Source organism: Podarcis cretensis, assembly GCF_951804945.1.
Source record: "Podarcis cretensis genome assembly, chromosome: 5".
NCBI lineage: Eukaryota > Metazoa > Chordata > Lepidosauria > Squamata > Lacertidae > Podarcis > Podarcis cretensis.
The window spans coordinates 59,544,968-59,572,531 of NC_137174.1; the positions used below are offsets into that span (position 1 = coordinate 59,544,968).

The window sequence follows — 27,564 nt, forward strand, 5'->3', positions numbered from 1 at the left end:
GCCATATTTGTTTGATCCATAGATTCATGGTACCGGCTGGTGTTAGCTCACCAACTAGGAAGCACCTTTTAACAGGGAAGATGCTTTATTTGCAAGATACTGCTTCCTGGGGCTGAGTCTCTTGCCCTCAGTGACCAAGATAGCATGGGTGGAATTTAGAAAAGTATGTTCTCCAGGTAAAAATGCTTTGCCCCATTTACTATCTCAGTAATGGTACACTCTGCTTGCAAAGGGGAAATAGAGTGACTGAATAAATAGTGAAACCAGCACAATTTCAGGCCAGAGCTGTGCGTTGAGCCAAAGAAGGGAAACATGGATTGTCTGCACAAAACAAAAGCAGCATACGGAGCTGAGTGTGCCTGCTGCTGTATTCCCAGCATAAAGATGATTAGAAAGGCTATTACAGAATGCACACAGCCCACCCGTGATGATACGTTACATCCTTCCAATAGGGGGAAAAAGACATGGAGGCAGAGATTCAGCAACTCTTTATTTGGAAAAGGCCCTTACATGGGCAGAGACACAAAAGGCACGAGGGTGGCATTGACACGCAGACATTCAGTGTGGAGGTGGGCTGGTAACAAGAGGCTCCAGCATGGCACTTAGGGACACACACCATGCAGGTCAATGCTTGGCTAAGAACACCCCCCAGTCTCAAAACAATCCCATGTTTACTTTCAGTGCACAGAAACACAAAGTGGCTGGGTAGAAACTAAATCGCTCTTCAAAGGCCACTCAGCCCCAACTCAACCCCCCAGCCCATCATTTCACAGGCTGATATCCCACAGCTAGCTTTCCCCTTCTGCTAGCCCAGCCCTATATTTCCATTCAGCCTGCGAGGACCCTCCCAGAAGCTGTTTCTTTTCTTCCACGTCATTGCCCCAGCTTTGCATGCAAATGTATTAGGGATGCCCTGCACACACTCAAGTTTTTGAAGGCTCCAGTGCTCACTTACTTCCCCTACCAAAATGCTCCTAAAGAGCTACACAGCATTACCAGATCTCAGTGCAACCACCTCTTTGGACCTAGTGGACAAAATGGGGATGGACACCACTTCTTTTGGGTATCTACAGGGCTGTGTGTATGTCATTTCTCTGTGACTGCATTCAACAATATTGGACACAGCAGTCAGCATCATGAGACTCGGTTGTATATTTTAAAGCAAATTTCTAGCCATTAAGGCAGCAAAAGATAGGCTTAAAAGCATTCAGGCAATGCCTGATAAATTCTGAGAAACTGGAAGAGAGAGTTAGGGGATGCACAGGTGTTCAAGAGATCCGGCATTAGTGCTCTCCAAAGCACTTTTGCCTTTTCCTATTACTAGCAAAAGCAGAAATCATGCAAAATAAATAATTATATGCCAATTATTTCCATGTAATTTATACATGTTGCAGAATTCAGCTTTTCTTTGTACAGAATTGTCATTTTTGAAGGGCAGAATACACGCAGCCCTGTGTCTATGGCACTATGGTGCATGGATGCCATGCAACAGCTCTGGAAGATCTCTCCCTCCGGGTCAAGGAGCACAGACCTTATATAAGGGAGAAAAGCTGACTTTCACCCAAGAGGCAATCCAAATACTCACAGTGAGAATGGCCCAAGTGAACTGGATAAAGCATCAGAAAGCAGTGGCAGAAAGCAATGGCAGTGCGTCCCAGATATACTCTAGGGCCTAAAGGATGGCAGGCATTGCAGCTCAGGTCTCCTTCTTTGGGCTGATGTACAACATCGGGGAAAGGCACATTCAGAAGATCTAGAATTCTGCAGTATATAAATTTTCCATTTTTGCATTAAAAATAAAAAAATAAAAAAAGGAACGAAGAACCCCATTGAAGCGACAAGAGAGAGAACCAGAGGTTTAGAGCTGTGGAGGGTGACAGGAAGCTGTGCTAAATGCAAGTTCCAACTTCTCCCTTGAACACTGAAGACCAACCCATCTAATCTCATGAACTCTCAGCTACATTAGTCTCAAGCTAAGAAAAAGGTAAAATGATGTCTAAGGATTAGTGAGTCACTCCTTGTGCCTCTAAGGTGGTGGTGGGAGCAGTAACACACACACACACACACACACACACCCCGCCGTTCCCACCGCAACTGGGGCACTAGAAGACTGTCCTATGGAGAACGCTCTTGACAAAGGAATGCCACAGCCTCAGGAGTGACAGACTCTCTGTTTGGCAGGGGACAGTGGCTCTATAAGTTGAGGTTTGGCACCGGATTACACTATGGGGGCCAGGCTGTTTTAAGGAAGTGACTCGGGTAGGCTGCCCACCTGATCAGGGCTGATGTGGGATCATCTACCTCCTAGAGATGGTGTCTGTCTCTGTGACTCCTGCACTCCACACTCCTGCCAACCCCCAGGTTGAGCTGCAGTTTCATGGGAGAGTCCTGGGGTAGGGTGCTTTAGAGCTTGCACCCATCATGCTGTGAGGCCATGCGCCAATTTAGAGGCACTCTGAGCGCGCTGGACCACTGCCTGGCACTTCTCCCGTCGCAAGAGTTTGTTGTTCTCAAAGAAGCCTTCATTGCGGGGGATTCCGTGAGAGCCATCAGGAAAAGTCAGAAGCCCTTTGGAAGAAAACAAAACATTATTATTCAGCAGGGCTGCAGGGCTCAAGGCAGAGGATCAGACTTGCAAGACTTCAGCTCAGGAGAGCTGAGAATGCAGAGCTGTGAATCAAGACGAGGCACTGGGGTATATGTCAGCCTATACTGTGCTTTGGAGGATGGTGTTTGCCTAGTTCTCACTTCTCCCCATCCCACACTGCAGCCGTCCTTCCAAAATAGATTTAGCCCTAGAAAATCAGTGTTGCTGCTTGGCTACTCCAAACAAGGAGTTTGCAGTACTCACCAAAGCCATCAACACGTCCACCCTTGAATTCTCCCTCAAAGGTCATGTTGTCATACCGTGTGAAGACTCCAACGCCGTTGAATTTTCCCTGTACAAACTCCCCTTCATACCTGCGTCAATAATAGGATTGTGTAAGGATAATGTACTATGGCATACAGCCAGAAACTGAAAACACCAGGAGGAACACAGTATTCTGAACAGAAGGCAAAGAGCCAAAGAGGCATCACTAAGGAGCTCTTTAAACTTGAGTCTGTAGTATTCGCAGTGACTACAGAGAACCTAGGATGAGGATGGTGTAAGAGCCAAGACAAAGAAGTGCTTGCTTATGGTTCTGAATCACAGAGGCATGCTCACATACAAAAAGGTCTTCATGCAAGGCATAGCAAGGAATATGCATTCTTCCAAGTCCAACAACACAGCAAAGCAGCCTGCTCCACAGAGCATCCTTTTATTCTTGTTTTCTTGGGGCTGCTTAGGTCATGCACATGCACCAAATGCAAGCCTAGAACAGTGTGTGCCCCCAGCCCTGTACCCACCTGGAGCCATCTGCAAAAGTGAGCACCCCACAGCCATTGAAGAGACCATTCTCAAAGTGTCCCAGGTAAATGCTGCCATCAGCAAATGTCAACTGCCCAACACCATGCCGGCGCCCTAGGCAGGGAGAACAAGCAGTATTGCTGTTTTGTCAGTTGTCAAAAAGGGAACCATGGTGCCCATTTAGCAACAAATCAATGAAATCTATGGTGGCACTTTTAATTTCAAAAAAGGAACAAAAGGAATAGTATGTGGGCAGTGGTAGAGGTCATGCTGGCTAATATGTCTTACAGAGAAAGAATGTAACAGACCCCTGCTGTTGCTTGTTCCTTCTACCATCCACAAGGCATGCTGGAGCTTAGTATGCATTCATACAGAGACTCACAGTGCAGACACAATATCGTTCCTAAAGGGCTTTGTGGACCTCAAGGTTGCTAAGTTTGATTGTGCAGCCAGTGAAGGATCTCAGAGTCTCCAATATATCACATGCATGTTCCTAAAGAACAAGTTTTGCCATCCACCACCACACATAAACAACTGCCAGCCAATGGGATACAGTGGCCAAGAAGAGGTTCCTTGTTCTCTCCATATCTTGATGGGAGCACTTGTGGGACCAGAGCAGAGAGCACTACCTGGGAGAGGAGGTTGGGACCACAACAGTCTATAAGGAGCTGTAGTTCCTTCTCCACATGCTATGGTCCCAGTCCAGATAAAGCCCCCTGCACTTAAAGGCACAGCCATACAGGTAATGTAATGTGTAGTTTGGCCCCTAGAGAGGAAGTTATATGCAGTCCACCAAGAACAGACCCCGTCCCCTGTACTTGGCTCAATGAGGGGACCCCACTGCACTTGGCCAGCCTCACTCACCTTCCTTCCACTCCCCACAATATTCCTCCCCGCTGGAGTAGGTGAAGGAGCCCTTGGTCAAGGTCATGGTGCCAGCTTTCAAGAAGGCAAGACAACAGCTGCAAGAAAAGATGCAGGAGTTTGAAAGCAGGATAAGATGCCCATGGGGAGGAAGAGCACTTCAGAAACTAGGGAGAAGTATAGCAAGCTGAGGAGACAGGGAAGCCACATCCACCAGTTTTGGATCCATGCAGTATGAGCAACATGCATGTGAAAAACTTTCTGACAGTAAGAGCTGTTCGACAGTGGAATGGTCTCCCTAGGGAGGTTGTGGACTCTCCTTCCTTGGCCACCAGTATGAACTCTGAACAGTATACTGTACTGGCATATTTATTACAAGGTAGTATAATTCCATTTTGTTATCCCCAATCCAATAAGGAACTCTTTAGGTTTTTATCCCGCCTTTCCTGCAAGGGACTTGGGACAGCATGTCTCCTGCCCTCCCCCTTCTGAATACTCACAACAATCCTGTAAGGTAGGTTAAACAGAGAGAGAGAGAGAGAGAAATTAATGGGCTGAAGTCACCCAATGAGTTTCATGGGCTGAGCCAAGATTGGAATTTAGGTATTCCTAGTCCTTGTCTGACACTCTAACTACTACACAACACACTCAGTACGCAGGAGCAAAACTCTCAAACACATGTTCCCTCAAAATAGGGTATCCTACCTTAGTAGGGAAGGACACACAAGGCTTAAGCCACAGGAGTTCAGCTCCCAGAGCTGACCTGGCATATATGTGTTTTGCAGACTCCTGCCCTATTTCTCCACATCAGTGCCACACAGAGCAATTTCCTGCCTCCACCAGACAAACGTATCCATTCTTTCCACAGGAAATTCAAGCCTTATGGCTCACGTTGCTATTTCTTCTTGGGTTTTTTTCACCAGACTAGACTCAAATGCAGGTCCAGCACAAAGGGCTCTACGTCCATGAAACATTCATGTGTGGAGCCCAGATGGGGACCCAGCCTGGTGCTTCCTATCTCAGAGGCTTATTCAGGCAGTTTTCAGCATTAAACGCTGCTATCTCCTACTATCAGCAAGAGACTAGTAGAACTGCAAAGTGCCCAGGCCCCTTTGTACTACATGTTTACTACATGCGGATGGATGGTGGGTATTTTAATGTATGTCATCTCCCCCATTTATTTACTGTTTGACAGATCCTAAAGCAACTAGCAGAACCTACATGTTGAATTCCCTGCTTAGTATTCCAAACACCTGCCTAGAACTCTCCATGGCTTGGCATGAAAGGGCAGAAACCTTTGTGCCAGGCTAAGCAAGGATAGCCAGAAGAAAAGTTTACTGTTCAAATCCATCTACACTTGGCTCTGTCTAGGAAGACAAGTTACATTTAGAAAAATGTAAGGAGCTTTCAAGATCAAGGGAAGGGGAGGGGCTGAATAATAAAATAATTACCATGTTGTTCTAAACTGCCTTGAGGGTGGTTTTTGTTTTTGTTTTTTTTGCAATCAAGTGATGAATAAATTTTATGAAATAAAGTAAGAAATATATAAAATGACATTGTTATTATTATTATCATCATTGATTTATTAATCTTCATCTAAACAACAATCTCAAAGCCCTGAAATCTTTGGAACTTACAGAAGACCTTTCACCGACCACAGCAACCTACTGGGTGTGTAAGGGATGAGGTGGTTGCTCAAGTAACCTGGTCCTGAGACACATAGGGCCTTGTACATAAGAAGCAATACCTTGAACTTGGTTCAACAGCAGACTGGCATCCAAAGCAAATTGCACAAGTAGGGAGTTATATGGAGGTGGTAGTTTGCCCCAGCAATCTAGCCGTCTCATTATGCCTCAGCTGCAGCCTCTGAAGCAACCCCAAGGGTAGCCCCACATAGAATGCATTGCAGTAATCTAGCTGTGACATTACCAATGCATGGACAACTGTGGTCAAGGTATCCTGGTACAGGAATGGCACTACTGACCTGCAGACACCTGCACCTCCAGAGACAGAGCTGGATCGATGAGAATTCCCAAACCACACCCCTCCTCCTTCAGGAAGACGTGAAATTTTGAAACATTGGAGGTTGTGCTGCTGGCTATCATACATTGTAAACCCAAACAGACAGAACCTTTCTTTCTTTTTATTTCTTTAGAGGCATGCAAGCTAGTGGGCATTACAGAATCCTGTGGCAATGAATTCCATATTGTATAGAGCTAGTCTTAAATCAAAAGTGTTGCCTATCAATTTCAACCAAATCATAACTCTGAGGACTCCACACAGACAACATTCAGAACAGTGGACGAAACAGCTGTATATCAGCATCTTTGTAATTGGAATATACAACTGGCAAGCGAAAGAGAAAGAAGCCCCTTGAGCAAGGAAGGATGTACACTACATCAATGAGCTCACAGCAGGCAATGACATGAGCTGCCTGGAAGCTCTGTGGGAAAGAGGAAAGCAATGAGAAACAGGAAACGTGTGTAATTTGTATTACTGGAAGACAGAAATGCAACCACCTAAGATAATGCCTACCTTTTGGGAGACAGCAAATAGGGGTGGTATTCAACTTGGGTTTACTCAGAGTTGGTACATTGAAGTTAATAGACTCAACTTAGTCATGTTCATTAATTTCATTGGGTCTTTCGGTTAATTTCATTGAGTAAAACTTACGTTTGATTTTAGATGAAAAGGGAGATGCTGCAGTGCTAGAACCCAGACCTCTCCAAATAGAAACACCCTACCCTAGCAGGGGCAGCAGATAGGTGGAATCTAGAGTCAACTAATTTTAGTTTTGTCCCCATCCTCCTCCCTGCTGAATACTACAGGGGCAACACTGAGACCAGGGAGGAGGAAGCTGATGGCCCTGGACAGGTGGTAAGTAGGAAGGCAGGCAGGTGGGACCTGGCTGAGGGCAGATAGAGGTTGGTGGGGCAGTGCCCCATTAGACCCAATGGACTAGCACCTAGTTCTGGAAATAAAGAATGGTTAATTTATTTTCAAAGTCTACAGTGAATGATAGCAAATCAATACATGGTAGTGCCCACCTACCAAACTGCTGCTGTAGTAGAACAGCAGGGAAACTAGCATCACTACAATCGGAGCCCAGATTTGAGGCTAGCCTTAGACTTGAAGTCATGTAATAGTGCAGTTAACCTGTTACAAGTCCAGGAGACAGAAGAAGATATAAGAGGTTCAAGGTGCATTAAATGTCAAGATGTAAATAATCACTACTCTTTTTACCACAAATTACCAAGACACTCAAACCAACAAATTAACTGGAGCAAAAAGTCATCCTTATGAAAATACAACTTTAATCTGTTCACGTTTGGAAGGCAAGATATACTTAAGAATTTTCTTGTTAATGACCAGCGCTGGCTGGAGGGCTACAGAGGAGGCGATGAGGTTCGCCTAGTCTCCGAGGGACCACGCGATGGCTGTTGCTTCCCTGGAAACAATTACAACAGATTGCTGGAGCAGAGCGATCCCAGCTGCTCTGCAGCAGCAGCAAACCAGGCGTGTGTGACAGTTTCTCAAGCTGTGAAGAGGGACACCCCAACCCACTCGGAAACCAGCAGAATTTGGCAGTAACCATCAGGTCGTCTTACCGGGCAGCGGGAGCCTGGCATGAGTCAATTAAAACAGAAAGGCATCTACAAAGAGAGAAGTGTGTTGCTATTATGTCTCTGCTCCAGCTCTTCAAGCCGCGGCAAAATGCCTTTCAGGCAGCCTCAACACTCCCGAGTCACCACGGTGCAAAATCACAATCGCCAAACAAACGAAACAAAACCCCCCAACTCTCACAGCGTCGCCCCTGAATTCGGGTCCTTGCAGGATGCTGAAGTCACGCCATGCCGCCCGGCGAAGCCACGCCCATGCCCTAGTGCCACTCCGGCTACTCCAGCCACCCGATCATAGGTACCAAACTCCCTAGGGCCCTGGGTGCCCGAGCAGCACCCACAAAATTCCCCAGGAAGGGGCCGGGCACCCACAAATTTTAGCGCCGGCGTCATGCACGGTGCATGGCACCCACGGTGGCGGGGCCCAGCTGGCTTTCGTGCACCCGCGGCAGGCAGCCCCCCGCTACCACCCTTCGCCACGCAGCCCTTGTGGGCGCTCTCGTCCGCCGCGGCACCCCAAAGCCCTCGTAGCCCACCCACCCCAGCAGCCTCCGCACAGCGGCTCCCAGCCCAGGCACCGCTTCCCCTCAGCCCTTCTGGGTGGCATCCCCGACGGCCGCGCCCCTCACCTGCGCTCCGAGCTTCTCCGCAGCTGCCACCAGCCCCACACCCCTTCGGTCTCCCCCCATCGGCCGCCGCCTCCTCCTCCTCCTCCCTCCTCTCCTTTCGCTCCGTCAGTTATGCCAGGCTTCCCTCACACCCACCACCCAGGGCAACCGCCCACCAGGAACCATCCGCGCACGCCGTTGGCTGTTGCCCTGGCAACCCGCAGTAACGCGCCTCTTCATTGCCCAGCCTCCCTGCTGAGCTCCCCCGCCCTTCCCACAGCAGCCTTCTTTGTGAAGGGCGAGGAGGGTTCCCCCCTCCTTTTTCTATTTTTTTTTACAGGGCGGCCATCTTTGTGAGGGGCAAGAGTTCTCTCTTTCCTTCCTACCACAGGCTAGGAGCTGCCATGTTGAGGCCTTCCTGTACTCGTTTCCTTTGAGGGCAAGTTCCTGTTGCTGTCCTCAAAATACATAATTCATGGTTAAAAAAGGGAAAATGTGAAGAAGCGGATGCTACTTTGAAAAGAAAAAGATATTTCTGAAATCAGAGGAGTGTGTGTTGTTTGTGTATCATTTGTTTATTGTAATGTAACAAAGAATGACATAATTTAAAATGTTTGTTTGGTGGGGGTTTTTTTTGCTATGTCACAATTTTATTTACTTGGAATGTGTCATCTCTAAATGTATGGTGCTGCTTTCGCAGATCAGGTACTCTTGACCTGTCTATTCAAGTGGGAGCTTAATATCCACTCCCACAGCAGACAATAAACCACAACTCTTAGTATTAAAAGAAAGTAGAATTTTATTTCAAGCTTATATGTTTGAGGAAATTCCATAAAAGGGGATAATAAAGCAGTCCAACAAAGTAATTTATAAAGGTTAAGTGGATGAGATGTCCTATTTCAACCCTTGCCCTCTCTGTACTACAAAATTTGTTTTCAATAGCATAAGAACTTAATGACAGCTGTGCTGAATCAGGCCATCTAGTCCCGCATCCTGTTCTCACAGCAGCCAGCAAGATGCCTACACAAAGCTCACAAGCAGGACCTGAATGCAACAGCACTCTTGACGTAACCTTTCTTTTTTCTCTTCTTCTAAAAGGATTTGACTAAAAAAAAAAGGAAAAAGATGCTGACATTGCTGGTGTGTTCCACCTTAGGTTGTGACATGACCTAGTTGTGGGTCACAACTCACCAGGTGGACTAAAGGAAACTTACTATGATTGCTGGTACTGGAGGAGCCTGAGATCTGTTACTACTGGAAAACTTATTGCACAGGTCAGGCAAATATCATGGTGAGAGATCAAAGCAAGTCTTAAACTCATCTTCAGCTTCCTATTGACCTAGAAATTCTAGGCTAGACTTAACAGTATAGGTAGCCAGACTGACAAGCTATGGGTCACTTCAGTCTGTACCACACAATCCAGGGATCAGCCAGTAGTGTAAGAATAAGCAAGGGGACCAATCTTCTGTCCCATTCATCTCAAATTCAATAAGTCACTTTGTTTTGCTCTCCATATAAATACTGCTTTTCCATGCTGGGTGTGTGAGACTTGGAATCATGGAATGCGTGCTGCCCAGATTAGTTCTGTCTGTTTTTCTGTTCAGTTTATTATACCTACCATACTGGCCACAAAGGCTAAAAGGAATAAAATATAAAATGGATACAAAGTATTGGAATAACTGTTAGTTGAATAATTATTTGAAGCTGTTAAGCTTTCATATAGCTAAACCAACCTAGCTTGGTAAAAGAAAATACATTTCTTCCACTCTATAACTCCTTATTTTAGTTATAGAACCAGACAAGGATAAGTGACACTACCCTATCCCCATGTGTTACTAAGTTTTTATGTTAAATATCTTAGATAATTAGAATGCAAAGGCTCTATCTTTTCACACTTTCTCTGAAGAACAGCTTGATACACCACCACTGTTGCTCTATTGTTCACACAAAGAGAAAAAGAGAGGGCGAGAGAGAGCAGTATACAGCCCATAACTTCATTGTTGTAATGTCAAATTAACACAGATTGTTGAGAAGTCAGCAGACTACATACTTATGCAAAGGCATCCAAACTGTACAAAAACCCTTTTTTCTTTTTTAAAGACACAGCCATTCCATTTTCATGTTTAAACATCAGAAAAGCATTAAGAAGAACCTGCTGGATCAGGCCAATGGCCCACTTGGTTCACCATCATGTTCTCACAGTGGGCAACTAGTAGCCTATGGGAAGCCTGCAAGCAGGGCCCGAGTGCAATGCAGTGTCCAGTAACTGGTATTGAGAAGCATACTGCCTTTGACAGTATAGGTAGTTTTTACCTCCCCAGATGGTGGTGGTTCAAATGGTGTTTGGCAGATGGTGATAGCCATTCTTTCCCAACATTTCAGAATGGCAGGTGTCATTGTTAAAATGATGCACTCTGCCATTCTCTCAACTTTGGAATATCTTAAAACAGGAAGGGCAGCAGAGGATTACAACAGTCAGGTGACCCAAGGGACCACTCCAACGGGTCAGGACAAATTCTTACAGCTGCTCCCGCCTTACAATTGGAGTTAGTCATTTGTCATTTGTCTATTTTACATCCGAATAAAGTGAGCTGGGTGAATTCACAGAGACCATGAATATACAGATGATGCAATACCATATTTATGCATCCATTTAGCTTCCCATTGTGAAGATGGTTTGCTAGGTTTTAATGAGTTTTCACATAACTTGAAAGTACCCCTTTGTGGCTACCAGGACTTATAAATCTGTTTGTCTTCAAAGGCCATAAGATATCACTGGGTTTGTTTTTGTTTGTTTGTTTTGCTGCAAGTCAACACGACGAATCTCCCAGGATCTGTGCAGTCCACCTGGGACTACTGGAGTGACAGGGTCGTTTATAGAGCATACAGTGGGACGTGCATTGTTCTTTCTATTGAAGGGACAGGTTACTAAGAGGCGTATACTGTAATGAGAGCACCCGATATGGCAAACCTTTCTCCGTGTGCTTTTTTAAAGTCACGGATTGAAATATACACGGATTGAAATATGGTGACAATGCAGTGAAAGGAGTCAACAGACCGCTAAGGGATGGTCAGTGCAGTGCACGTGGGCGTGTCTTTGCAATGGAGGAGTGGGACGGACGAGATCCTTTCACCACAATGAAAGGCGACCCTTACAAATGTTATGCGGTGTGCCATGTGGGCTGTGCTTGGGGAACCAGCGTCGATGACGGCAGGCAGGAGCCTAAAGGAAAAGCACGGAGCTGAAAGGCAAGGAGGAGTGGGAAGAGCGGCTCATGCACACTCTCCATTCCGAACGCATGACTTAGCTATGCGGTGGGAGGGAGCGCGCGCGAGCCACAATGAAGGGGCGGGGCCTGGCGAGCCACGGGGCGGGGCTTCCGCGAGCTGGGCGGGCCTAGCTCTGCGAATGGACGGCGGCTTCTTTAGTGGGCGAGGCTTCCGGGCGCCCTGTAAACAGGGGGCGTGATTGGCTGGTGCCGCTCTGGCGGAAACGGCGGTGGCCGCGGGGCCGGTGTCAGGTGATCCGAACTGAGCGGCGCTGAGTCGCAGAGCCCGGCGGTGCCCTGGTCTGTTGCCGCAAGTGCCCGGAGTTGCATCCGCGCCTCGCTCGGGCTCGGCCTCTATGGATGAGACGAGCCCCTTGGTGTCTCCGGAGCGCGGGCCGGCCGCAGGGTATGGGGTGCCCGGAGGGGCCGTGCGCTCCCCGCCCTGCCCCGCCGCCCCCAGCGCCCCCTCCGCGCCGCCGCCCTGCCCCTCGCCGCCCGGCTCTCCCGCAGGTGGCCGCGACCGGGAGCGCGAGCCCCTCCTGGATCGGGGCGCGGGCGCAGAGCGTGGGGCGCGCGGGGCGGTAGGGTCGGCCGGGGCGGCGCAGGTCCAGGCTCCAGTTGGGTTGGGGGCAGCGGCTGCCGCGGCCCGCGGAGAGCGGGAGCCCCGGAATGAATTCCCCGACGACCCAGAATTCGCCGAGGTGGTGCGGCAGTCGGAGCTGGCGAGCGAGCGCGGCATCTACCCGGAGCGCATCTACCAGGGCTCTAGCGGCAGCTATTTCGTCAAGGACCCGCAGGGGGTGAGAGGATTAGGGCTGGGGTGGGTGTGTGGAGACTATTCAGCCCAGGGTGGGGGGGGAGCGAGGGGGTCTGGGTGGCCGAACTTGATCTTGGCAAGTGGTCGCCCTGCCTTGTACTAAGATACCAGGGGCCGGGGAGTCTCAGCTGGGAACTCGCTAGCTGGCCTTTGACTGACTTTACAAGGGTCATAATAATGTATGTGAAGTCCTCTGAACACTTGAAAGCGCTAAACAAGTTTAAGAATTAGTATCATAGGTAAGGTTAAGAAGATGATGGTAGGCTCGTGTGTATGCCTTTGCCACATCCTTGACCAGTTCTCTTAAGTGTAGGGTGGTCTTTCTTTGTTCCAAGACACTCCTACCTGCTAGTAAAGGTAAAGGGACCCCTGACCACTAGGTCCAGTCCTGACTGACTCTGGGGTTGCGGCGCTCATCTCACTTAATTGGCTGAGGGAGCCAGTGTTTGTCCCCAGACAGCTTTCAGGTCATGTGGACTAAGCATGACTAAGCTGCGAACCAGAGCAGCACATGGAAACGCTGTTTACTTTCCCGCTGGAGCAGTACCTATTTATCTACTTGCACTTGGACGTGCTTTCGAACTGCTAGGTTGGCAGGAGAAGGGCCCGAGCAACGGGAGCTCACCCTGTCACAGGGATTCGAACCACCGACCTTCTGATCGGCAAGTCCTAGGCTCTGTGGTTTAACCCAAAGTGCCACCCGCGTCCCCCCTGCCTTCTAGTAGGTGCCCTTTAATCTCTATCTCCTTACCTTTCCTCATTTCTGCTGTTGCTTGCACTCTCTCTTTTCCCCTTCACTAGAGTAGATGTGGCCAATGGACAGTGCTCAGTATAACCCATCAAGTACAGCTGATCTGTCAGCTGTGCCCTTCTCCCCTAGGAGGAACAGCCAAGTGTAGGCCTTATTCTTAAACAGAACCAGTTTTATTATTGTAAATATAATACAAACAGGTATGGTCTTGCTCTTTAGCATCTCACAGTTCCAATGTTTGTTTCATAGTGTTGCTGTCAGTGTAATACTATGGTTATTGGGGAATAATACAAAAAATAAAGCTAGAAGCTTTAGGCCTTCTTACCCAATGAGGAGGCACAGTACTGCTTAACATGTTGTGGTGTTTTGTTGTAATTGGGTAAAGTTATCTTGGACTTGGCGTGTATCGGTTGGCTGTTTCCAGAGGCCAGCATAGCCTTGTCCAGTTAAAGGCTTTAGTAGCTGGTATTCTGGTTTCAATTGCTGTCCTGGATTATTAGTTCTGTTCGGTTGTCTGGTTAGGGGAGGATACCTGTTGTTTGTTACCCATTCTTGGCATTTAGTTTGGCCTTATCTTCATAATGTGTTTCTTTAGTTGGATCTGTCTCTTTCTGATCTTGAATAAGGAGGCAGGTGGCCCAACTGCCTTAGGCGGTATTACTGGAGGCGGTATTACTGGCACAGGATTCTTCTTAGTAAGCTTCTAGAGCATGGGCAGGCATACTAAGACCCGGGGGCTGGATCCGGCCCAATCGCCTTCTAAATCCGGCCCACAGATGGTACGGGAATCAGCATGTTTTTACATAAGTAGAATGTGTGCTTTTATTCAAAATGCATCTCTGGGTTATTTGTGGGGCATAGGAATTTGTTCATCACCCCCCCAAAAAAAATATATAGTTCGGCCCCCCACAAGGTCTGAGGGACAGTGGACCGGCCCCCTGCTGAAAAAGTTTGCTGACCCATGCTAGAGTATACCATACAGTTCTTGTACATGGGGGCATATGGATAGGAATTAGATTGACATAGATACTTTGGTAACAATAACTTTAGTGTGGCAAGGGGTGCCAACTTAAATAAAATATTGTGGGGGATGTAAGCTCTGCCCCACATAATTGATCACATGACACAACGCACACACACCCCCCACACCATTTGAATGGCAATGCCCATCAACTTTGGGGAGCCCTGGCCCCTCAAATATTTTATTGGGGGGGCAAAGGTACCTTGGTCCCTAGGAGTTGGCTCCTATGAATGTGGTTGGACATTGTAAACTCCCTGCTGATTTCCCCAGTGTTCAGATGGGTTTGGAGCAGGGGTTATATGGTATTGTTTTGTTAGTGTGAGTGTGCAGTTTAACCAAAAGTTACTCAACTAATACTGCTTCCAGCTCGCGGCTCCGCTTTACAAGTAGCTCAAGAAACCTAGCTCATTTGAATATGACCCCATTAGAGGGAGAGCTGAACAAATTCACTTGAAGTTCTTGTGTGCTTGCTGTTGCAACAGCTGTATGCCTGTAAGGCAGATAGTCCCTTTTGCAGAGAATGATGGTTGGTGTCTGGGAGCAGCTCATGGATGTAGTTGGGGGGGCAGGAAGGGGCTACTGCCCCCCATAAATAAATAATAAATAAATAAATAAATAAATAAATAAATAAATATCAATAAAAATACATAGTTAACTGAGGTTCTGCCTCCCCCCCCCCCAATCCTAGCTATGCCCATGGAGCAGCTGATCAGCTTCCCTTCCTGATTGTGTGCTTCCTGAACTTTTTGACCTTTTGGATAAAACTGGCATTGAAATTTCTGTTCTTTAAGCTCATCTCTGCATTTTAAATATCTGTAGGAGCTGGCTGAGATATCAAGATGGTGCGGGTTTTATTTTGGGAGAAAAATCAAAAGAACTATACATGCCTAATTTGTACAAGAATATTCAGACTGGCCTCTTTCAAATTTCAGGTTATGTACTCTACCCGTTGCCCTTTGCTATGAAGAATTCCAGGTCACCACTGCTAATATTTACCCAGTCTACTTTCTAATCTTTGAATACCATATGTTGCTTTGGGTATTCCCCCATTAGCAGACATCAATGACTGTTTATCTAGTGACTTAATTCTTCTCGTTTGAAACCCAGATTTGTCAAGAGGGTATAAAAAATTCTGTAAAGAATGGTAGATCAACTACTTTGTGCCTATTTTAGATGGCAAACTCCTTGAAACAAGATTTTCTTTCTTGTTGCACTATAAAATGGCATGCCTGCTAGTAGCAGTGCTATGTAAATAGTGAAATTAAGGGCACAATAATGGGTTTTTAATGTGTTAAGCCTTCCATGTAGTAAACGTACTTGGGCTGTCCTGGGAAACACTGATATTCATGTCATTGGAAGTTTTTAAAAAGCAGATTGAGTCCTCTTATTCAGCTTGTTAATTCTAGTAATGGAGAGGTAAGATTGCCTGCAACTCATACTTCGTCTGAGGTCCTCATCTGATGAGTTAGGTAGGTGTGGGTGTGTGAATGGTGTACGATGAAATCTGATCTTTTCTTGTTTTGTATCAGACATTTCTGTTACTGCTGTTAACAGCATGTGTATTTTTATAAAGCAATACTACTGTTGTTTTTTTCAAGCAGATTTGGGTAAGCAGGTATTGAATGAAAGCAAGATGTATGCATTCATGCTTGGCCATGCCTTAAGAGAGGAGGTCTGGTAGATTCAGTAGCATTACCCTTTTTAAGTTCTAGCCCATTATTGTTTGCTCCACTCCCTTGCCTGCTTCTAGGAAGGGAAGTCTGCTTCTATCATGGACTGAGTGAGATCCAGCTTCTGAGCCCTACTCCCTTGCCTTAGGATTTCCATGGGAGCTGCTGCTTGGTAAGACACTTGATAAGAACATGAAAAAGGCAGGGAACATTGAATAATCATGGATATATACGGGCACCATGTCATTTCTGTTCCTGTACTAGAATTGAGTGCGATTTTATTTTCCATAAGCCATCTTGAGAGCCTTTGAGACTATAAAGCAGGCTATAAGTATTGTAAATGAATAAATCTAAGCAGAGAATAATCCTGAGGCTTTGCTTTCTCCTCTGGCTTGCTGTATCACTGTACTTACAAGGAATTGGGCATATCTGTCTTGTGTTGGGATCTGTGGGCTGAGTTCTCGAATAACTGATCCTACTATATAAAAGGATTAGCATGAGCTGTGGTTCCGGTCAGCTGCAGTGTATTCTTCATGCCTATGTGAGGACTGACTGTGTGCATGGCCATGTGGCTCTCCTTGTGACCCGTCATAACTAACCAGATTAATTTAGTTTCCTCTTTCTGAGTTGCATGTGTTGATTGTATGAAAAGCATGACTTATTTGCTGGCCATGTCAGTTTTTGTTATAGTGATCCAGCTTCTTCTTCCTGTCTGGTTTGGGTTTTGGATTCACTTCCCTTTTAGCTGAGTTTGTGGGAGATTCCGCCGGGATGAGTCAGCCTGGTCTTTGTGCTGCTGCTCTAGGTGGATGGAAGGCAAATGGATCGATGCAGCGCTACTTCCTTCAGTTTTTGTTCATTAGAAAGGAGCCATTTCAGCCAGAGCTTTGTGGGGGAGGCTATGGTTTCTGGGTTAGTTGCTGCCAATTAGACCTGACCTCTTTATATGTGTGTATGTGTGTGCCGTTGGTAGATGGTTGGATATAACTGTTGTATGTGTGACTGGAGATACGCTGTTGACCCTGCCTTTCTGCTAACTGTGATGGCAACTCTGTGTCCTCTGCACCCCATGGTTTAAAAAGTCATCTCTTGGTACATGGCTGGGAGAGAGAATTACAGTGGTGCCCCGCAAGACGAACGCCTCGCAAGACGGAAAATCCACTAGACGAAAGGATTTTCCGTTTTGGAGGTGCTTCGCAAAACGAATTTCCCTATGGGCTTGCTTCGCAAGACGAAAATGTCTTGCGAGTTCCTGCGGGTTTTTTCCCCTTTCCCCCCCTTTTCCTAAGCCGCTTATCAGCTGATCCGCTGATAAGCCGCTTAACAGCTGATCGCTAAAAGCCACTAAACCACTAATCCGCTAAGCTGTCAATGGGTTTGCTTCGCAAGACAAAAAAACCGCTATACGAAGAGCTTCACGGAACTGATTAATTTCGTCTTGCGAGGCACCGCTGTATCTAACATCTAGCATGGAACTGACCAGCTAGAAGACATGGCTTCCTCAGCAGTGCAGCTGCCTAGAGAGGGAAAGTGAGAGCAGCCAGCATATATGATAATCAGGGGTGTCAGGAATGAGGAATTTTGATTCTGGTAGATTGCCAGGGTTTCCCCACCCAGGTAAACAGACATGTTTAATGGCATCTTCCAAAGCATAGGCCTGGCCCAGCTCTATGTGGCATTGGAATATATAGTATCCAGGAGCCTGGCTGGCTTATTACATATTACGTTTTTTTCTGGTTTCTATGCCAGCCACAATGCTCCCATTCTTTTTAACTCTTAGCTCCCCTTTACTAAGAGCCTTGAATGTATTTGGTATATCTAGAATTGTGTGCTGAAGTTCCAACTTTCTGTTACTATACAATCCAGAACTTAGGAAAAAACCATGCCAATTTTGCTTTTGCGTCGCATATGTTTTGTGTGCACATCTGTCCTTTTTTTGGTCACAAATTGGAAGATTCTGATGACAGAGCTGTATGAGTGAAAAGGCCATGGGTGGGAGGGAGCTGCTGACAGAAGGAACCCTACTCCTTGTATTTGATTTTCAAACTTTTAGTAGAAATACCCATTGTATCTTCAGAGGCTTCACCTGCAGTCGTGAGGCCTAGTATGTTCTGTTAAAAAACAAATGCTCACAAATTGTTTTAATGAAGCATCTTCTGTGGAAGGTAGCCTCCTATGTTGAATTATGTCATGCAGTTTCAGCTACCCAGAATCCAGGACCGGCTGGTGGTGCATTCGTGGAATAGGCCAGGCTATAGTGTAGGCAGCAAATGGCCTGGTGCTTGTAAGTAATAAGTAATCAACTAGTGCCCCATCTAGTGGTTGCACGCATGCATCTGCTCCTTCCTTAAATCAGAGCCCTAGGCTGGAACTAGACACATCAAAGAAACGTTTCACGCGTTGCAAACTTTGTATGAGAAATCGGGTTAGCAAAAATGGAATTCCACAGCGCCATCTGGTGTCACAGTGTTAGAATGCATAAACAAAGCATAAGTGTTTTTTCTTTGCCGAAGCCAAGTCCCCAGCTCTTTCTAGCTGAGTCCCCAGAAGCTGTTCCAGAGTTCTCAGTGTGGACCTTTCCTAAGCTGTGTGCCTGTCGCTTTGGTAACCTTGTATGGGATGCTTGGTGTGGGGACAGAGAAGGGGGGTGGAGAACCTGTAGCCCTCCAGTGGCTGCTTGACTACAGATTTTCATATTATTGGCCGTGCCAACTGGGGCTGATGGGTGCTGTAGTCCAACATCTTAGAAGGCCACAGATTCTCTATCTGTGGAGCACAGTCTACCAGGCTTACAAAGTATCAGGAGGGGCGGGAAGAGTCTTTGGCAACATGTGGCACTCTGTACACTTTACTTCCTTTCCGGAGTTCCCCAGGATCTTTGTCTCCTGACTGAGCGTCATCCTGCTAGAGTCATCCTGAGATGAGAAGCGGCAGCTGCTTGACTTGACTGCATCTCACTGTTGTAAAAAATGACATGGCAATCTTTCTCTGAGGCCCATGGGTGGGACTCCATAGAGAACCCAAAAGGACTTGTAGTAGGAAAGGCTGGATATTTGTGCCACAGTAACTTCTCTGTGCGCTCCCTAGCTAAAGAGAGCACTGACAATGAGGTTGAGTGGGCTTAGAAGGCGGGGTGGGGGGTGGGGGAGTAAGTTTTAGAAGGGAACCAGAACTCAAAAGGTTTGAAACATTGCTTTACGGTGGAAGGCCCCATTCCCCCGCTGAAAATGCAGCAGCTAATTGTAGCTCTCAGCATACAATTTAAAGCACTGGGACTATGTGGACAGGGAAGTGAAACCTCCTAGTAACTTTCCCAACTAGAGATGCCATAAACTTCGTTATACCTACCTAACCAGTGAGGTGTAGCCGATCAGTCCCAGGAGGTGGAACTGATCAGTCTGCTTATTTAGGTCATTGTGCACCTGGATTATAGAATCAGAGAACTGTAGAGTTGGAAGGGACCCCAAGGATCATCTAGTTCAACCCCCTGCAATGCAGGAATCTTAGCTAAAGTGTCTATGACAGATGGCCATCCAACCTCTGCTTAAAAACCACCTCTCATGGAAATCTGTTCCACTGTTGAACTTGAATTCATTAGTTCAAATTCTAGCCTTGGAGCAGGCAAAAATAAGGTTCCTCCATCTTCCATGTGGCAGCCCTTTAGATATTGGAAGATGGCTATCATATGTCCTCTCAGTCTCCTCTTTTCCAGGCTAAAGAGATTACCGGTAATTTTACCAGTTTTTAATTTTGGAATTATTTGATTAAGACAGGGTAGCGAACCTGTAGCCTTCCATATGTTGTTGGACTCCAACTCCCATCATTCCTGATCGCTGGCCATGCTGGCTGAGGCTGATAGGAGTTGGGTCCAACAACCCCTGGAGGGTCACAGATTTCCCCACTGCAGTTAAGAACTGTTGTCCTAGGTAATATGTTTGTTCAGAGAATGCGCACTCAGCTTGGCTGCCTGAACTCTTGGGAGTGAAAAATGAGAACTATTGGTTGAAGGTCTGCTCTTGAAAAGTGGGGCACCAGGTCCCTTTGTGACAGATGTGTATGTTTTAACTGGAAGCATTCTTGTAAATGTGTAGCTCTTAGCAAAGAAGACCTCTAACCCCTTCTCTTTCTACAATATTGACCTGTTTGGCAAGAGCCTGGTACTTTGCCATATGTTGTGGGGGTTGGCTGCCCTTGCCTTGCCCAGCTTGAATTAACCAACTTCCCATTTCTGTCCGTTTCAGAAAATCATCGGCGTATTCAAACCCAAGAATGAGGAACCTTATGGGCAGCTGAACCCTAAGTGGACAAAGTGGCTGCAGAAACTGTGCTGCCCCTGTTGTTTCGGAAGGGACTGCCTTGTTCTTAACCAGGGATACTTATCTGAGGCTGGTGCTAGCCTTGTTGACCAGAAGCTGGAACTGAACATTGTTCCCCGCACAAAGGTGAGCCTGGGACAGAGGAGGAAGCAGACAGCAGGATTTAATAGTGGATAGGATGCCTGGATAGAGACCTGTGTGTTTCTGTGTGGGATCCCCAGTGCCTACTTCCTAAATAATAAAATCCTGCCTTTCATCCAGCCCCCACTTCTGCCTCTTATCTTAATAGTTTGTTCCTATATATCTATTGATATTTCTCACTCCTAGCCCAGTGAGGACTTCTGGCTTTGGATTAGAAACAGGGAAAACAGCAATTGAGGAAAGAAGCAACTGGGAGTAGTCCCAGAATTATTATATTCCATTCATTCATTCATTCATTCATTCATTCATTAAAAAAATTGCCCTTTGCCAAGTGTGGTGAGTTGCTGGTTTTTGCATTAATTTGGTTACTGCATTCTTGAGTTTGATCTCCATATTTGAGTTTTGGGATAGGAACTACATGTAGAAGTAGTTAGAAGAACCTGACTACAGATGAAGAAAAGTTGTAACCATAAGCATGGAATGTTTATATCACTTTTAAAGTACTATATACTTTTATTTACTTTTTAACAAAGCTGCTAGAAGGTATAGGGTTTTACTCTCCCCACCCCATTGTAATTTTTCAGGTCAATAAATTATGCTCAGAATTTGAGATGTGTAGGTTTTGTTTTTTGTTTTTAATAAAGTAGGCAGACCTGTATATGCCTAGATTTTTACCATGTTCTGTAAATAGCAGAGTGTGGCATTTATGGATTATGCTTTTTAAAAGTCATCTCTTTTCCATGCCCACAGGTGGTGTACTTGGCCAGTGAAACATTTAACTACAGCGCCATTGACCGAGTGAAGTCCCGGGGCAAACGCCTGGCCCTGGAGAAAGTGCCAAAAGTGGGGCAGAGGTTTCACCGAATTGGGCTTCCTCCAAAGGTAGGGGAGGTTTAAGGTGCCCAGAAATGTTTTGTGCCACTGAGCCAGGCCTTGTTCCCTTAACCCACCTGCCTCTTGCTCTCAGGTGGGCTCCTTCCAGCTCTTTGTGGAAGGCTACAAGGATGCAGATTACTGGCTACGGCGCTTTGAGGCTGAGCCCCTCCCAGAGAATACAAACCGCCAATTGCTGCTGCAGTTTGAGAGGCTGGTGGTGCTGGACTACATCATTCGCAATACAGGTAGGTTCTGTGTCAGCTCTTGGCCCATAGGGTGGGAGCACTGCCAACTGAGGAATCTGATGGGAGAGATATTACTTGTTGGAAAGCCTTGTGAAGAGGGAAGTATATTTTGCTCTGCTATTCTGAATGTAGCCCTTGCTCAATGCACATATTCCCTGGTATGCTACTTCCGAAACTCCTTGGCCCTCTGGTGTCCCACAAAGTTGTCTATAGATACGATCGTAAGAAAATGAAATGACAATCATTCTCCAATTTGTTTTTGAAGAGTTATGCAACATGATACAGTCCTGGAGATCTCATCAATTACTATTTATAGTAATTGGGGGGAAATTCCTTGTTTTCTACACAGTGCTTCTGTGTTCTGCACACATATACTTGCACATGTTTATATTCATGTTTCAATAATTTATATTCTATTGTCATTTGGGTTCCTGTGACCTTGTCTCCTTGTCATTTATATTTGGGGACTTCCTCCTGTATTTGAGGGGAATAATAGGAAACTGCCTTTTACTAAGTCAGATGGTTGGTTCACTTTAACTCAGTATTCTCTACATTGATTGTTCAAAAGCCTTTTCCGGCCCTATCTGTAGATGTCAGGGACTGAGCCTGGAAATTCCTACATATGAAGCATGTGCTCTTCCACTAACCTAAAGCCCTACATAGCTGTGTGCTGGTGCTCCTTGGCTCTTGAGGCAAACCATTGTGTCGAAGACGTGATGGATAGCCTGCAAGTGATTTATGCAGAGTTCCAACCTGGAGCCCTGCTGTAGCCATAGGTAGTCTTATTGTCCTAAAATCCTCGTAGAGTTGGGATACTCTTACCTGAAGGCTGTACAGCATCTTCCCAAGCCTAGGATGCAGGCTCTGCAGCTTCCACTTCCCTTGAAGGAAGGATAGTAGGGGATTGCTTTGCTGTTTTGCATGGGAAATTCTTCTGTGGCTTGACAAACCATGAGCAGTAATGACAAGGCTGGAATAAGGTTGCCTTCTCCAAATAATAGGGGACAAACGACTGAAAGATTGTAAGCTGCCAGATTACACAGTTTGATGATGTGTCTTACTTCTTCTCCCCCCACCGCCACTTTTTAATACTACAATGTGGATCTTGCTATCTGTGGTGAGATTTCTCTGTCTTATCAATGTGTTTTCCTTCTTCCACAGACCGGGGAAATGACAACTGGCTTATCAAGTATGACTGTCCTCTGGACAGCACAAGCGTGCGGGTGAGTAGGGCCCATGCTGCTCTGATGGTTCCACTTGGGGATCTATCTTGTGTTCTACAGCAGCAGGCAGTATGGGACTAGAAGGAATTGGTATGCAGCGTTGAGGAAGGGCCAAATTTAAGGGAATGTCTCTAATCAGGTGCCGTAACTGCTGAACAGATCTTAGGCACAGGTAGACTAGCTGACAACTTGCTGCTCGTGGAGTGACAGCCCTTAGATCTGAGTGATATAAAAAGTTGGTCTTCAGTGTATAGCCTGGCACCAAGACATGGGAGAGTCCAGAAGTTGCTGAGCCCTTTCCAGTGAGTGCCAGAAAAGAGAAAGCTGGCATCATGGCCCTAGCAAGCTTGCAGAGGAGCAAAATTGGGAGGGAGAAGGTAGTGTCAAAGGAGTGCTAGACTCACTTTGCCCATTAGCAATGCTTGGACTCCCTGTGGGCCTTGGGGGATTTGAGGTAGGGCTTGGTCAGAACTTTTGGTAGTATAAGCAGTGCCCATTGTGTTGCTTTTGCGGTGCTGAAAACGAGGACAAAGCGGAGCTGCAGAATGGAAGAGACAAGTGGCTTCAAAAATTAGTTTGGGAAGGTAAAAAGGGGATTAAGTGGATGCGCGGGGTGGGAAGGGGAATCTGTAGAGCATTAATGTGGGAAGAGAAGTGGAGTTGCGGTTGGTAAACAGTGAGCAGTGGGGCAGAGCACCCCGTGTGTGTGTGTGTGGACGAACATTTTAGATATTGTTTTACTCTTGTTCTTATATTTGGTTTTAAACATTTTCCTGTAAAAAGTAACAAATACAACAGTACCCTTTTCTGGTTCAACATTCTTCCCTCTCTGTAGGACTCAGAATGGGTAGTGGTGAAGGAGCCTATAATTAAACTGGCTGCCATTGACAATGGCCTGGCTTTCCCTCTCAAGCATCCAGATTCTTGGAGAGCATGTAAGTAGTCCCAAGCCCTAGAACCCGAGCAGATTCCCAGTAAGCAAGTGTTTCTGGCTGATCCAGGGTGCTCTTTAAGGACTGACTGCCTTGTGTTTCCATGTGGAGTCCAGGATGTTCAGGGTCTCCAGTGCTAGGATTGAGTCATCTTCAATGTCCTTTATGGGATGTTGCCCTCGTAACAAGCCTGTTAACATTTGCTTTTTGTCTCACCCCCCCTCTCCAAAGACCCTTTCTACTGGGCATGGCTGCCCCAGGCCAAGGTGCCCTTTTCCCAGGAGATCAAGGATCTGATACTGCCAAAGATTTCAGACCCTAATTTTATCAAGGATTTAGAAGAAGACCTCTATGAACTCTTCAAGGTAACCACAGGCACCAGGGCAAGTACACCTGTGATTCTATTCATTCTGCTCATGAGCAAACAATTTGTGTGGATGCTGTGGGAGGGTAACTGCACCTATTCCTCTCCATAAGAACAGAAGACAAGAAGAGATTTGTACGCAGCACCCACCCTAATCGTGTCTGTCTTATCTGTTGCCGTCTCTTTTGTAGAAAGATCCAGGCTTTGACAGGGGCCAGTTCCACAAGCAGATTGCCGTCATGCGTGGCCAGGTATGCTCCTTGCTCCCATTGGAGAAATGGGATCTCTGCTGGGCACTGGGCTGTCTTTGCCTCCCTTTACAATTGGATTCCTGCTGACTCCAGGCACTCAAGTTTCCCCCCTCTTCTCTTCCTAGATCCTGAATTTGACCCAGGCCTTGAAAGATGGAAAGAGCCCCCTTCACCTGGTCCAGATGCCCCCTGTAATTGTAGAGACAGCTCGCTCCCACCAGCGCTCTGCCAGTGAGTCGTACACGCAAAGCTTCCAGAGCCGCAAGCCTTTCTTTTCCTGGTGGTAGCAGAGGTCTCTGCGACTCATCGAGGAACCCGAGTTATCACTTGACAGCGGGCAGCCAATCCTCCAGACTGAGGCCGCTGTGCTGCTGCCAGTGGGAGATGTAAGCAGGCGCTACCAGCCAGCCTCAACTCTGCACATTCCCAGCAGGAAGGGAGGCCCTTCCATAGACCTGACTGCTCCCCCCCCCTCTTGCTGCGGGCTGGAAATGCCCGTCCGCTCCCCAGCCTGAGCATGGCAGCATCTCCCAGCAGGTGCCTGCATGCAGCATCCTTTGGTTTCAAGCCGCCCCTCTAATGTCCACCTGGGTGGAGAACACCCCAGGGTCTTCTGCCTGGGAAGGCTGGCGATGAAGGGGGATGATCTGAGTTGGATAGAGGTGCTCCTGCTGTGTGCAACTCCCAGCCTTGATATTCCTCCCTCCTTCCCTGCACCCTGTTTTATCCTGCAGCGGAGGGGGAGGACCCTGCTTCACTAGGTTTGCTCTGTTATCCGTGGTCCTACAGAGCTCCTCCTAGTGCTGTAGGCACCAGTCATGTCTTGGGGCCATCCATAAGGAGCACAGCTGCCACTGACCGCTCCTGGGAGGATGCAAGTTGGGATAGAGAGGAAAGAAGAACTTAAGGGTCGCACTAGAGTCTGTTGGTGCAGCTTTTGTCTGCCTGGGGTAATATTAGCAGGTAGGTCCTGCAAGAGTATAACTGCTGTGCTTCCTTCCCTTCCTTCTGCAAGGGAGTAAATGCCTCAAATAGTAGATTTTAACATTGGTTTTAAATAATTGAACCCAAGTGAACACACTTGTTCTCCATGTAGTGCCGGAGCAACTGAGAGGATGACTATATCCTAGCACTGTTAGCCTTGGGCTAGTATTTCACACCCATCTAGTCTGATCCCTAGAGGAAGTAATAGCTGTGCCTCTTCTCTGCCCATGCTGGGGTGAGCGGGAGGCAGAAAAGAGGCCACTGCCAGAGGCAGAATCCTCCCCTGGGCTGCATTTGGGCATTGACAATCGGGAGGGGGGAGGAGGTTCTCTGGGTGGGGTTGCCTGCTGCCATGGGGGAAATGTCCTCACTCCATCCTCATAAGGGGAAGCACTCACATTAGGATCACTACCATACCGTGTCCCTTTACACCCCGTGTGCAATGGAATGGTACAGTGAATGCTGCTTTCCTGAAAGCTACTGTGCTAAATCCCTGGCATCAAGTTTCCCTCTGAAATTGTCAATATAAGTGTCCTGATTTCTCCTTGGGTGTTGCTGATTTGGCTGCCACCCAGGCCTGTGAGGAGAAGCCTTGCATCGAGTCTAGCTTCTCTGCTGTTCAGAGCAGTCGCCTGGTGCCCTGTATGTGGGGGGGTCTGCCTCTTTCTCACTTGGGGGACAATTCCCTGCTGTATGCCTGAGGTGCCAGGCTGAAGCTGATGTACTTGATGCCAGGCATGGGTTCTTTTCCTTTTTGCCAGCCTGAACTAAAATGTATTGTTCTTATGCACTGTAGAAATGTATGTAATATATTTAAATCAATGCAAGTATCTTCATAACAGGTCTGCAGTTGCAGAGCCGGTCTCTTGCGTGGTTTTTTTTTTGGTCTGCTTGTGTTAACGGGAACTGAATTTTCTCCCTGCGCTGCTGCTTGCAATTGTGTCATGGCTCACACTTGCTCTCTACTTCCCCTGCAGTATGAATATTCCCCACTAGGTGAAGCTTACACTGCATACATCATTGGAAAGTCCTTCCTTGTGTCTGACTTTTTTGTATTGCAAAGCATGGGATGGGAAGCTGGCCCGAACCCATGGGGTGGGGAAGCTGTGGCCTGCCTGCCCGATGTTCCAGGCTATAAATTCCACTACCCCCAGTTACTGGCCATGCTAGGTGGGGCTGACTGGAGTTAAGAGTCTAAAAACATCTGAAGGACCACATATTCTCTACCCCTTTACCACCTGCAGAAAAACATTCCTGATCCTTTTATAGCCTTTAGGAGAAAGAATCATGCATTTCATCCTGTTAGCTTGGATGGCCCTGCTCGAAGTGATATTTAACACAACATATACCCTTTCATCGCCTTAATGTGTTAGTATTCACTTCTATTTTGGTAATATAAAATCTGTACAGTTAAAAGAAAAAACAAGTTGCGCAACCTCTGCACCAAGTATGAAGCTGATTGTGCACAAGACCTTCTTCTTGCCTTGAGAGCTATTATAGCTAGGCACCCAAATGGGCAGACTTCAGGTTGTTCAACAGGGGTATGTGAGTACATGTAGGCAGAAGACTGTTTAAACATAATGCAGCCTTAGTTCCTGTTCTCTTTTGGAATTACCAGGACTGTGTATGTCCCCACACTCCATCTCATAACTTTTTCGAACACTTAGTTTTTCAGAGGACTGACCTCCTGTATAATAACAGTATGGGAACTACTCCCCAGTCAACATGATCACACCTACAGAGTGAAAGAGCATTATACTTGCCCCGCCCCATGATTATTCTTTGTATAGGGTAGAATGACCACCCTCACAACTAGGTGGGCGAAGAGAACTTATGAAGACGGCTAGTCTTGCAGAAAGTGAGACTTTCTAAGGCTGTCACTGTAGACGGTGCTTTTGGTGCAAACCCAGACCCTTAATAATCCATTCCTCAACCCCAACACTTGATTCGCCTCAGATTTAGAAGAGGCAATTGACACACTGGCATAATTAGGAAATCCACTTCAAGATGTGACTCTACCTGACCTTAAAAGGCAGCTAGACAAACTCATGAGGGACAGCCCTGCCTCCAGCTACTTACATGAAGGTGCCACATAGTTTTCATGCAGCTGGGGCAGCCTGCCTCCAAATACAAATTACTGAGTGGGAGCCAACAAGAAAGTTGTTACCTTCATGCAGCCTCCTTGTGGACTTCTCAGAAGCATCTGATTATGCAAAATACAGTG

General features: G+C 46.8%; 2 protein-coding genes and 1 long non-coding RNA gene across 5 annotated transcripts; 1 reads left to right on the top strand and 2 right to left on the bottom strand.

Moving 5' to 3' along the window:
* Nucleotides 1–473: 473 nt before the first annotated feature.
* On the bottom strand, nt 474–8,647 carry MORN4 (MORN repeat containing 4). 3 transcript variants are annotated; one of them, XM_079976534.1, is made up of 6 exons: nt 8,502–8,630; nt 7,300–7,408; nt 4,253–4,350; nt 3,388–3,502; nt 2,852–2,961; nt 474–2,568 (listed from the first exon to the last, which is right to left on the bottom strand). In XM_079976534.1, exons 2-6 carry the CDS (start codon nt 7,389–7,391, stop codon nt 2,420–2,422), a joined length of 564 nt encoding a protein of 187 aa, XP_079832660.1. In that variant the 5' UTR covers nt 7,392–7,408; nt 8,502–8,630; the 3' UTR covers nt 474–2,419. The 3 variants fall into 3 exon arrangements, with proteins under 3 accessions (XP_079832660.1, XP_079832662.1, XP_079832661.1); XM_079976536.1 differs by having other exon boundaries at nt 7,304–7,408; nt 8,502–8,625; XM_079976535.1 differs by lacking the exon at nt 7,300–7,408 and having other exon boundaries at nt 8,502–8,647.
* Nucleotides 8,648–9,261: 614 nt separating this feature from the next.
* LOC307216023 lies at nt 9,262–11,426 on the bottom strand. Its single transcript, XR_013838888.1, has 2 exons — nt 11,212–11,426; nt 9,262–9,585 (listed from the first exon to the last, which is right to left on the bottom strand). It is a non-coding gene; the product is annotated as an uncharacterized lncRNA (long non-coding RNA).
* A 566-nt stretch (nt 11,427–11,992) lies between these two features.
* PI4K2A (phosphatidylinositol 4-kinase type 2 alpha) lies at nt 11,993–26,179 on the top strand. The gene is made up of 9 exons (XM_079978384.1): nt 11,993–12,549; nt 20,250–20,450; nt 21,216–21,347; nt 21,433–21,586; nt 22,748–22,809; nt 23,645–23,744; nt 23,973–24,106; nt 24,297–24,356; nt 24,482–26,179. The coding sequence occupies exons 1-9, from the start codon at nt 12,106–12,108 to the stop codon at nt 24,641–24,643; spliced, it is 1,449 nt and encodes a 482-aa protein (XP_079834510.1). The 5' UTR covers nt 11,993–12,105; the 3' UTR covers nt 24,644–26,179.
* Nucleotides 26,180–27,564: the final 1,385 nt, after the last annotated feature.

Excerpts from the sequence above, each read along its gene's own strand:
- MORN4 (XM_079976534.1), bottom strand. The coding sequence starts at position 7,391 with ATGACTTCAAGTCTAAGGCTAGCCTCAAATCTGGGCTCCGATTGTAGT. Across the intron at positions 4,351-7,299 it reads CTACAGCAGCAGTTTGGTAG|CTGTTGTCTTGCCTTCTTGA; the intron begins GTGGGCACTACC and ends CTTTTCTTGCAG. Across the intron at positions 2,569-2,851 it reads TGGACGTGTTGATGGCTTTG|GGCTTCTGACTTTTCCTGAT; the intron begins GTGAGTACTGCA and ends TTTCTTCCAAAG.
- PI4K2A (XM_079978384.1), top strand. The coding sequence starts at position 12,106 with ATGGATGAGACGAGCCCCTTGGTGTCTCCGGAGCGCGGGCCGGCCGCA. Across the intron at positions 12,550-20,249 it reads TCGTCAAGGACCCGCAGGGG|AAAATCATCGGCGTATTCAA; the intron begins GTGAGAGGATTA and ends TGTCCGTTTCAG. Across the intron at positions 24,107-24,296 it reads ACCTCTATGAACTCTTCAAG|AAAGATCCAGGCTTTGACAG; the intron begins GTAACCACAGGC and ends TCTCTTTTGTAG.